We start from the raw sequence: 12,141 nt of genomic DNA, 5'->3' as shown, positions 1-12,141 counted from the left end.
ATATTTTCAGGGACCCGGGTGCTTTTCAGACTGTTCTAATGGGGCCATTTTAGCATTCCTGAGGAGTTGGGATAACTTTCTAATGGAAAACTAATTAAATACACACACACCAAAAAAAAAAAAAAGAGCAAAAATTCAAAGGGTAAAATAGTATTCAAGGGCTAAAGTCTCCCACTTCCTCCTGAACCCCTGACCAATGAGTTTCCTACCCAGAGCCAGCCCATTTCCAGTTTCTTCCTTAACCTGCCAGAGACAGCTGAACACAGCCAACAGCAGGTGGTCCGTGTGGTTTGGCCGTTAGAGGGGAGTCCCTTGAAATTTTTGATGTCTTAATTCTCTAACACAATTACATTTCCATTTCTCGATTTTTTTGCCCAGCTTAAAACATTACTTATTACCTGCTACTCAGGAAGATGAAGTTATTTAGCTCTCACATCAGTAGTTGGGTATCATGCCCAGGCCCAGTGGGCTGAGACCCTCAGAATACAGGCTCATCCTTGAATCCTCCATGGAGATCTGATGGCCAAAGAAGTGCATGAGAAGTTTGTAGGTATTTGACATGGTCCACAGTCTTGAGACCTAAGCAGAATATGCATTAGGAGCCAAAGAAAGGCAACATCAATTCAAAAGGTCACAGGATTGCCCTGGCTGGTTTGGCTCAATGGAGAGAGTGTCAGCCTGGGGACTGAAAGGTCTCTGGTTCAATTTTGGTCAAAGGCACATGCCTGGGGGGGCTTGGTCCCTGGGGGGTTGGTGCAGGAGGCAGCCGATGAATGATTTTCATCATTGATGTTTCAATCTCTCCCTCTATGAAATCAATAAAAAAATTTTAAAAAAATAAATAAAAGAAACATGACTATAAAACAAAACAAAGATCACAGGATGGACTTATAAACTCCTGTGGATAGGCATAAGAATTAGATGAATGTATAACTGAAACCCAAGGATCTGGGCTCCATGACTGCCTCCCCTGGAGCTATGGAGTCATTAACACAGCAACTATAAATTGAAATCTGAGGTCCCATCGGATTTGAAGGATCAAATCCAGGAAGCATCTCCATGACAATCTCTGGTCTGAAATCTGTTTCTTCTACCAAAATGATATAGGATGATAATATTTCCCCTTAGTTGACATAGGAATACTGCAGTTCTATGCATATTGCTGTCATTTGTGTGTGTGTGTGTGTGTGTGTGTGTGTGTAGATCTTTTACTTCCTTGAAGTTTCAGAATTGGGTATAGAAATATTTAAGAGAATTAAAACCATAGTATTAGTAATTATGTTAAAAAAGAATCTGTATTTAAATGAAATCCTAGACTATGAAAACTAATCTATAGTTATAGAAAGCAGGAAGTGATTGCCTGGGAAAGGGGATGGAAGGAGGAAGGGATTAGAAAGAGACACTAGGAAACTTGGGGATGATGGAAATATGCATTAGCTTGATTATAGTGAAGGTTCCACTGGATGTATCTATATGTCAAAATTGGTCAAATAGTACACATTTTAGTATAAGCAGTTTATTGTACTGTATTCTTCAAAGTGGCTAAAAAAGAAGGAATCCATATACATGGTATTTTATTTTCCTGTAATATTTTACATAACAACATATTAGAGAAATAGTTTTGTAATTCCAATTTGAAATATATAAGTAATTGATTTATATATGTGGGTTAAGATGAAATATTAGTTTATATGCAGTATTGGATTTCTGAAGAGAAATTCAGGTTCAACATATTAATAAATTGTATTTATTTGATTTATAGGAATTATTTGGTAATTGGGAAGTTATTTGAGGCTTAAAGTACCTTGCAATGCTCTTTACCATGTATGAGAATATTTAGTTAATTAAACTTGTCAGTGGAACCTGTGATATTTAGAGACCATTAAATGTAATTGTTAAAACTTTCTGCCTGGTTCAGTGGCTAGAGCATTGGCCTTCAGACTGAAAGGTCTCAGGTTCAATTCCAGTCAAGGGCACATGCCCAGGTTGTGGGCTCAATCCCCAGTGTGGGGCATGCAGGAGACAGTCCATTGATGATTCTCTCTCATCATTGATGTTTCTATCTCTCTCTCCCTCTCCCTTCCTCTCTGAAAATACAAATATATTAAAAAACAAAACTTTCTGCCTGGTCAGAGTGGCTCAGTTGGTTCAAGGTCATCCTGTGCATGGAAAGGTTGCCAAGGCACATACATGGGTTGCGGGGTTCCATCCCTGGTTGTATGGAAGGCAACCAATTGATGCACATCAATGTTTCTTTCTCTCTTTTCCTCTAAGCATGTCCTCAGGTGAGGGTTAAAAACACAAAAATCCAACTTTCTATGCTTATGAATGGGATAATAAGGTTTGAAAGTGAAACTTGGAAGCCTAAGAAAGAACTAAAGGTTTGGTTTTTATAATTTTCAGGAAAGAAAAGATGACTTTTCAAATAAGCCATGGTCATAATAGCCAGCTGAGGGATTATTAGATAGAAGTTCCCAGAAGGTGGCCTTGGGAAGACCCAGCTTCCTCTCCATCTGTGAAGCTCTAAAACATTGAAATCATACCCTCATTGGGTGAACCCAGTACATCGCTTCAAGCAATATATTTAAAAAAATAAATAAAGCAGTTTATTTAGAGCCAGAGATCTGGACCATACGGTTCGGTTCTAGTGGCCAGGCAGAGCCAGATGAGCTTCGAAATAGCAGATTCAAAATTTCCAGGCCCAGGGGCTTCCAGGAACTGGAACAATGGGAGCACTTTAGAGTCCCTTTACGATAATGAATTTTTAAAATCTTGCCAAAACCGGTTTGGCTCGGTGGATAGAGCGTCGGCTTGCGGACTGAAAGGTCCCAGGTTCGATTCCGGTCAAGGGCATGTACCTGGGTTGCGGGCACATCTCCAGTAGGAGATGTGCAGGAGGCAGCTGATCGATGTTTCTCTCTCATCGATGTTTCTGACTCTCTATCTCTCTCCCTTCCTCTCTGTAAAAAATCAATAAACTATATTTAAAAAAAAATAAAATAAAATCTCGTTTCCTCTTTGTTAAGTGACAGGAATGACTCCTGAGGTCCCAGAATTCACACTTGCGATGTGAAGACCCAGGATCCAACCCTCAGAGAAGGAAACGGACCCTCCTTTGGAACGTGGAAGGCCGAAAGAAAGGCTGAAACTCGATTGGCAGCTCCCGGGTGGTTCTCGCACCGTTAAACCTGGATTTCCACTTTCTGGGGTTCAGGCCCAACCACTCGTTCCTGGGGCACGAGTAGCGCCTTTGCCCCGCGAACTTCCAAGGCCCAGGGTTTCTGGTGCGGAAGAGTCAATCAGGTGGAAACCCTTGTAACCTTGTGACCTTGGGGACAGCTGGGCCCACCTGCGCCCGGGAAGGTGCAGGAGGTCACCTGCTAGATCCGAGTGCAGGCAGGAGGCGGGGCGAGCAGGGCGATGTGAGCCCCGGATTGGGCCTCCAGGTGGGCTCTTCCGGGGCGGGGCCTGTATCGGGGCGGGGCCTGGCTGGAGGCGGGCCCTGGCTGGGGGCGGGGCCTGCCCGAGAGTTCAACTTTGGCGCGGCGGCGGCGGCGCGGGTTACTCTCAGGCCTAACGTAACTCTGAGCGCGCGTTTCCTTTCGAGGCATTCGAGATGGGGACGATGCCGAGACGGAAAGATATCCCCCCGTGGGTGAAAGTCCCCGAGGACTTGCGAGATCCGGAGGTGCTGCAGGTCCAGACGGCGCTGCTGGAAGCCATGTTTGGTAAGGGAGCCCAGTCCTGACTGGGGTGCCTCCACCCGGGCGGGCGGGCAGGCGCCTGGGCCTCCCGGGGTCGGGGGGTGTCGGAGCGCACCATCTTCGTCCCCCACGTAGGCCCCGGAGGATCTCGAATCCCATACATCGAGCAAGTGAGCAGAGCCATGCTCGAGCTGAAGGTTCTGGAATCCTCGAACCTCACCGAGGTCGTGGTTTACGGCAATTACTTGTACAAACTCCGAACCAAGTGGATGCTCCAGTCCATGGCCGAGAGGCACCGCCTGAGGCAGGAGCGAGGTGAGAAGCCTTCGCCGGGTGCTGGGGGCGGGGGCGGGGAGGGGCAGCTTCACCCCCACCCCCGCTCCCAGCCCTCCGCACCCCTGCCTCCTGTGCCCCCTGCAACCGCCGCACCGCCTCACCGCCATTCGGCCCGGCCCTCGGTGTTGGGCTGGTCCTGGGCGCCTTGGGGAGGCCCGTGGGCTGGTCCTCGGGGCCCTGGAGTGAGACTTGGATGGGAGGTGGCCCCGGGTTGGTCTTACCGGGTGGGGTTATCTGAGATCGCAACCCTGCCCGCCCCCGCCCCCCAGTTCCTCGGAGGTGGTTGGAATGGGCCCAGTGGTTCCACGTTCCGAGGTCCCTGAGGATCCCAGGCCCGGAACGTTGGGCCGGGACCTTGGAAGAGGCCGGAACCGGCCAGGCTGTTGCCTCCCTTTCCTCACCACGCCCGCCTTTGCCTTCTGATCCAGGGATGCTCAGACTCGAGGACGCCATGAGTGCCCTCGAGCTCGGCCTTTAGCTGAAGCGAAGCGCGTTTGCAACCGGCGGTCCTGGGACCAGGATGTGGACAGGAGGCTGTGCACCTGCAGTGGGTCTGCTCCCCGCGCAACAAGGGAAAACAGCGCGTGTTGGGGATTTTTGCATTGGCCTCATGAGTCCTGATGTAACTTTTTCCCAAGGTTGCTAATTAAATAAAATGTTAAAACAGTTCCTCGACCTGTGGTTGGAGATAATATCTACCTTGTACTTAAGCCTTAAATGAAACCCCTCTCCCCGCCAAAGCTAAGTGTAGAGGTCCAAAAACACACTTGGCTAGGGTATACATATATATAAAGCAGGTGTCTAGGAGCAAAGTTTTGAGATAAATCTCCAACCAAAAACCGGTCAATCTAGGGGAGATGTGATATGGTCTGGAACTGACTCAAAAATAATCGCTCTGCCCTGGCCTGTGTTGCTCAGTAGTTAGAGCGTTGGCCTGCAACTCAGTCTTGGGTTCAGTTCCCAGTCAAGAGCAGGTACCTGGGTTGCAGGTTGATTCCCGGCCCTGGTTGTCTCTGTGGGAGGCAACCAATCCATCCATGTATCTCTCACATCTGTTTCTCTTTCTCTTTCTCCCCCTCCTCCCTCCCTCCTTCCCTTGGCACTCTCTAAAAAAACCATATGGGGAAAATATCCTCAGGTAAGATTAAAAAAATAATAGCCCTATAATAGATGAACATAACATGTATACAATGAAAAGCAACTATTCTATAAAACAAATACAGAAGTGTCAATAACTTGTTAGTATAGCAGTTTTATATCCTTGTAAACTCATTCGGTTCTCATCTTCAGTCTGCTGCAGAATGTTATTTAGGTGAAATTTGAAGAAAATTCAGCCTTACAGATAGGTTCTCCTTTTCCACATACCTAACAGACCTCTTGAAGGGGGCTTTGGGGTTCTCTACCACACTTACAGGGGTTCCCAAAGGGTATGTGAAATTGCAGGCAGATAAAGGCAATATTCTAGGTGGGGATCACCCCTGATTTGTCGAGGGATCATCAGAATGGGGGCTACAGTTTTCCCTAGTAGAGACTAGCTTAGTAGTTCCAAACCAAAATGAGTCCCACTTGGGGAACTTTCTGGCCCTATGACCTTAGTCAAGTTGTTCTATCCTCTCAGTCTCCAAATTGAAGATAACAGCATCTGACTCCACATGAAGTTGTGAGGGTTAGCTCTTAATACAGGTAGGGAACTTAAAACAGGCAGCACACTCTAGCAAGTGTTGACTATTCCTAGAGATTGACCAATAATGGAAGAGAAGACTAATAATGAGCTGTCTTCTGATGGCATGTCTATCAGACAACCATAGGCTAAATTCACAGAATGCTGGTCCAAAGGGAAAGGCCATATATAATTTTGCTAGATGCTACTAACTTGCCTTCCAAAGGGGTTGAAATAATTTCACACTCAGCAACAATATATATAAGATTGCCTCTTTCCCCACAACCTCACCCAGAGACATTGGCACACGTTTTTTTGCTGAGCTGTTAGGTGAAGAGTCTTCCTGTCTTTAGTACTTCGTGATGGAGTCTGCTTTGTGGACCAACAGTTGTGGGCCCTCAAATTGCCCTCAGCTAGTGCACCCTTCAGAGTCAGTGGGCAATGAATGATTGTATGTAGGACTGTAAACAAAAATGAAACCCAATCTAGTGAAATCCTTTGGTTTATAAGTGGCTAGCAATAGACAACACTGATTGCCAGTGGAACTCAAACCACCTGGTGCATTAACTCAATTCTCTCAATATTACCATGTTACTAATTAGAAAATCAAGACCCATCAATCACTTCCCCTCCCCAGGATTCATCTGAGTGGAGAAGGGAAGGGGAAGGTTCCAAGCTGGTGTGAATGCTCCTAGGAGAGCCCAAACTGATCTCATTCCCCTCCTGAGCTCTAGAGTACTATCTGCCTGGACTCCAGGGACCAAGGACCTCTGGGGAAAGGGGTCTCTCCTGCTGTGTGTGGGCTGGAGTAAGTTTACCAACCTCTGATGACAGAAGGGCCTGGTCCTCCAGGAGATTCCAATCTGGTTGGGGCATTAATCGGATCTAAGAGGCAGTGACTTTATGACTGCATTGTTTTTGAGGAGATCGAGGTTCTTTGGGAAATGGCAATGGGAATTTGACCTAAACAAGGTCAAGGAAGGTTCCATCTAGGAGGAAGTCACTCCTGGGTGAGAGCAGAGTGGCAGCAGTGACCCCCAGCCCCCTAGAGACCTGGGGGCAGGGCCAAAAAGGGAGGTGGGGAAGCAGGTTGGCCCAGAGCCTTGCTGACTATGCTAAGAGCAGAGGAAGCCACCCATGGGTTTTCAGCAGGTAGTGAGTTTTCTAAAAATCTAGTCCAGTTTTCCCTATACCACTTATTGAAGAGACCATCATTTCTCCATTATGTATTCTTGCCTCCTTATTAGATTAACTGACCATATAAAGTGGGGGTTTATTTCTTGGCTTTCTATTCTGTTTCTTGATCTACGTGTCTGTTTTTATGTCAATACCACATTGTTACTGTTTTTTGTTTGTTACCACATTGTTTTCTGTAAGATTTTATTTATTTATTTATTTTTTAAATATATTTTATTGATTTTTTACAGAGAGGAAGGGAGAGAGATAGAGAGCCAGAAACATCGATGAGAGAGAAACATCGATCAGCTGCCTCCTGCACATCTCCCACTGGGGATGTGCCCGCAACCCAGGCACATGCCCTTGACCGGAATCGAACCTGGGACCCTTCAGTCCGCAGGCCGACGCTCTATCCACTGAGCCAAACCAGTTTCGGCTGTTTTCTGTAAGATTTTATTTGAGCCAAACTGATGATGATACTGGGAAGCAAGATCTCTAATACCACATTGTTTTGATCACTATAGCTTTGTACTATAGTTTGAAATCAGGGAGTGTGATACCTCCAAGTTTGTTCTTTTTCAAGATTGTATCAGATTCCACAGATTAAGTGTTTAGGCCAGAAGGGAGTGGCAAGAAATATTCAGAGTGATGAATAGCAAGGGCCTACAACCAAGATTACCCAGTAAAGCTATCATTTAGAGTTGAAGGTCTTCACAGACAAGAAAAAGACAAGAAAAAGCTAAAGGAGTTCACACTAAATCAATATTACATGAAATGTCGAAGGGTATTTTTTTAAAAAAGGAAGCAGCACCCTAGCCCAGTGGTCGGCAAACCACCGCTCGTGAGCCACATGCGGCTCTTTGGCCCCTCAAGTGTGGCTCTTCCACAAAATACCACGTGTGTTACTGTATGTTATTAAGTAACATACAGTGAGATTGAAACTTCGTGGCCCATGCGCAGAAGTCGGTTTCCGGCCTGGGCAAGTCTATTTTGAAGAAGTGGTATTAGAAGAAGTGGGGGTATGTTCGCTGAGGTCGACCCCTCAGATTGAGGACGTTTTTAGCAAAGGCCAGCTTAGGAGTACCCTAATTAACTTAATAACAATGTACCTACCTATATAGTTTAAGTTTAAAAAATTGGCTCTCAAAAGAAATTTCAATCGTTGTACTGTTGATATTTGGCTCTGTTGACTAATGAGTTTACCAACCACTGCCCTAGCCGGTCTGGCTCAGTGGATAGAGCATTGGCCTGTGGACCAAAGGGTCCCAGGTTCGATTCTGGTCGAGGGCATGTACCTTGGTTGCACACTCCTCCTCAGCCCACAGGCTCGTTCAGGAGGCAACCAATTGATGTGTTTCTCTCACATCGATGTTTCTGTCTTTCCCTCTCTCACTCTCCCTAAAAGTCAATGGAAGGATGTCTTCAGGTGAAGATTAACAACAACAACAAAAATTTAAAAAAAGGAAGAAGAGATTAAAAATATGAACAATAAAATGCCAATAAATACATATCTATCAACAATTGAATCTAAAAGTCAAAATAAATGAACAAGAAGTTTAATGAACAAAATAAACCAATGAATAAAATAAAACCAGAAGCATGAAAACATGGAACAGATGGATGAATTTTGGGGCAGGGGTCGGGGGCGGGTTGCCGGGAAGAGATTAACCAAAGATCTTACATGCATGTATGCATTACCTATGATCACATAGACAATAGGGTGGTGAAGGGGACATCTGTAATACTCAACAATAAACTTTTTTTTTTAAGGCAGAAAATAAAAAGATTTTTGTGGAAAGGAACAATTCTGAGTTTAAAAAACAAAAGATAAAAAACAAAATTTAACTGAGTAAATTTGGATATATTAGTTGGCTTTATTAAGCAATTCATGAATTAGGCAACATCCCATCTAGCAAACAAAAGGCTGCTTTGAGGGGTTGTGCAAAATGGAAGATTTTCATAGAAAGAAGGGTGGGACAAGGGACCTAATGACAAAAGAAAGATTATTTGGGGGCAGGGACATCTTTTATTTAGGGAAAGAATAGAGAAGAGTTTTTTTGTGTTTTTTTTTTATCATGCAGATTGCTTTTTTTCTATGGGGAAGGGAGGAGGCCCATGTGACATTGCCTGGCTAGACCTGGTTGATTTCAAACTGGTTGATTAAGGTTATATTTCTGGGAGAGGTTGAAACTGCAATTAGATCAGCTATTAAATCTAGATTAGGTATCATGGGATTTTAGCACAAGTGCTTTGTTTTCTCCATCTGAAAATGGGGGTTATAACTATAGTATCTCCTGAAGTGAAGAGGGTTAAATGAGTTAATATATTTAAAGGCTTAGAAAATATCAGGCAGGTATTGAGCACTCTATAAATATTAGCTATTCTTTAAAAATTTTAAAAAATATTTATTGATGAGAGAGAGAGAGAGAGAGAGAGAGAGAGAGAGAGAGAGAGAGAGGCATCAATTTGTTGTTCTACTTATTGATGCATTCATTGTGTTTCTTGTACATATCCTGACCAGGAATCAAACCCACACCCATGGTATATCTGGACGATGCTCTACCCAGCCAGGGCAATATTCACTATTCTTATTGTTGCTGCTCTTACTGTTCTTTTTCTCAAACTGCTTATTAACCATTCTTTCTTTGTATCTAAGAACACGTGTAACCAGTATTTTATTGAATACTAGTAGGCACGTGTAACCAGTATTTTATTGAATTCCACTTGGTCCAGTGCAAGCAAGAAGTAACTTTTTTCTCACTCACTATTCCCCATTAAATTTACTCAAATTGTTTTTCCACACACCCGGAATAAAATCTCAAGCAGATTCCATAGCCTTTTTTTTCTTTATCACTTTCAGATACTATTGTGTTCCATTGATTTATTTGTCCAATACCACACTGTATTGATTACTGTTGCTTTAAAGTAAGTCTTGAAGTCAGGTAGTGTTGGTCCTTTTACTTAGTTTTTCTGTATCTTATTGTTTTAATATTCATTTTTTAACCTCAGAAGATCATCTCACACACTTGTGGGTAATTTATTTTCCCTTTCTGTGAATTGCCTAATCATATTCTTTATCCATTTTACTATTGGGATCTGCACTGTTTTTGTTTATTTTAAAGAATTCTGTACATGATCTATATACCAATATTCTGGTGTTGTTGGGGATTTTTTTGTGTTTAAGTATCTTTTTCAAAATCTGTCATCTGTTTGATGATTTCATGATGTAATTTTTATGTCTTTTTATTGAAATATAATTGATATACAACACTGTATTAGTTTCAAATGTCAAGATAATGATTTGATATTTGTGTATATTGCAAAAATGATCACAATAAGTTTAGTTAACATCCAATACCACTCATAGTTATATTTTTTTTCTTGTAATGAGAACTTTTAAACTCTACTTTCATAGCAACTTTAAAACACAATACAGTATGATTAACTACTAGGGGCCCAATGCACAAAATTCATGTAAGGGGCCCGGCCCTCACAACCCTGGCCAGCCCTCACAGCTCTAGCTGGTCCTCATAGCCACTCGCAGCCTCGACTTCATCTAGAAGGTCGTCCAGATGGTTGTTCTGCTGTTTGGTCTAATTAGCATATTAGCTCTTTATTATATAGGATAGTCACCATGCTGTCCATTATATCCCTAGCACTTATTCATTTTATAACTTGAAGTTTGTACCTTTTGACCACCTTCAGTCATTTTGCACCTCCCCCCCCCGCCCCAACCTGGCAACCTCTCATTTGTTGAAATGAAAAGTCCTTAAGTTTTAGGTATTTGGGACATATACAAAAAATTTTATCTAAAATTCAGATAAAACTGGACATCTTGTATTTTATCTGTCAATTCTGGCTATGAAGGTTTTTTGCTTTCCAGGCACTCCTATTTGCTCTTAAGGATTGTGTCTGTTAATATGCTTTTATGTTGTAAATAGCCAACTCTCTCTTTACATTTAGTTTGGGACTAATTCTAAAATAGATGGTCAGTCAGTTCTTCTTGGTCATCTTGAAGAGTAGAGCTGAAAAATACAAGCACTGCCAAAGACTAACATTTGATCATGCTTGTTTTACCTAGTGCTCTTTTACCTTAGCATGTGGACAAACCTCCCCTCAACCCTTCACCTTTGGTTAAGAATGCTCATGTCGCCCTAACTGGTTTGGCTCAGTGGATAGAGTGTCGGCCTGCGGACTCAAGGGTCCCAGGTTTGATTCCAGTCAAGGGCATGTACCTTGGTTGCGGGCACATCCCCGGTGGGGAGTGTGCAGGAGGCAGCTGATCGATGTTTCTCTCTCATCGATGTTTCTGGCTCTCTATCCCTCTCCCTTCCTCTCTGCAAAAAATCAATAAAATATATTTAAAAAAAAGAATGCTCATGTCTTTGCAAATTTGGCAAATTTCTTGTTTCAGGTTAATCCCATTGTTGGCCACTAGGTAGAGCAAGAACCTTATTTATGCGGATTCTAACTCTCCCTGTTCCTGGATGTCTCATTTAAGAGATAAAGTGGTCTTATTCTTGGAATTTTTAGGCACTTTTTAGCACACACTTCATCTTAAAATTCCTCACAGATTATTAAGGATTTAAAAGGAAAAGGAAAGGGAAGAACTTCTAAGTTCGTCTACCTATCATGTTTCAGTATAATAACTATAATTTACTTGAGAACAAGTCTCACAATTGTACTCAGTTTGAGGGAATTCTACAGCCTCCTTCTGAAGTAAGTCTAAGATGGTTTAGGTGACTGTAGCCAGAGGTCAAGGACACACCCATTTCTTTACCAGGTCCTAAACTTATCAATTGTTTCTTTTAAATGGCAGTGAGTATATGATTGAGAACTTAAAAAAAAATTTTTTTTGGTGAAAATCTTTTTATTTCCTACTCAGTATAGTATTCAGTAATACAAATGTTGCTCACATTGGTTTGTAAGCCAGCCCTCTGCTAATGAGGTTTTTATTGACTTGTTTCAGAATCAACAAAGTTAAATCCCTTGTCCCTTCTTTGGAGTGGAAGATCTGTAGAAAGAGTGGTTGGCAACAGTCAAGCTCTGAGGACATAGCCTCATAGGTCTGTTGGAGCCCTGGCCGGTGGTTCAGTTGGTTGCAACATTGTCCTTGAACATCAAAAAGTTGCAGGTTTGATTCTGGTCAGGGCACATACCTCGGTTGAGGGTTCGATCCCTGGCTGGGGTGATTGGGGCATGTATAGGAGGCTACTGGTTGATGTTTCTTTCTCACATCAATCTGTACTGTAGGTTGTAAGTCAT

The 12,141-nt window shown here is 43.1% G+C and overlaps 1 protein-coding gene across 1 annotated transcript; it reads left to right on the top strand.

Annotated features, from left to right (window-relative positions):
* Positions 1–3,616: 3,616 nt before the first annotated feature.
* On the top strand, positions 3,617–4,518 carry DPPA5 (developmental pluripotency associated 5; the record flags this gene model as incomplete). The annotated part of the gene is made up of 3 exons (XM_081094802.1): positions 3,617–3,728; positions 3,840–4,019; positions 4,469–4,518. The coding sequence occupies 3 exons, from the start codon at positions 3,617–3,619 to the stop codon at positions 4,516–4,518; spliced, it is 342 nt and encodes a 113-aa protein (XP_080950928.1).
* Positions 4,519–12,141: the final 7,623 nt, after the last annotated feature.

This window comes from Myotis nattereri, assembly GCF_964212035.1.
Source record: "Myotis nattereri genome assembly, chromosome: 6".
In the NCBI taxonomy this organism is placed as follows: domain Eukaryota; kingdom Metazoa; phylum Chordata; class Mammalia; order Chiroptera; family Vespertilionidae; genus Myotis; species Myotis nattereri.
The sequence above is the reverse complement of the archived record's forward strand: the minus strand, read 5'-3'. Positions and strand labels throughout refer to the sequence as shown.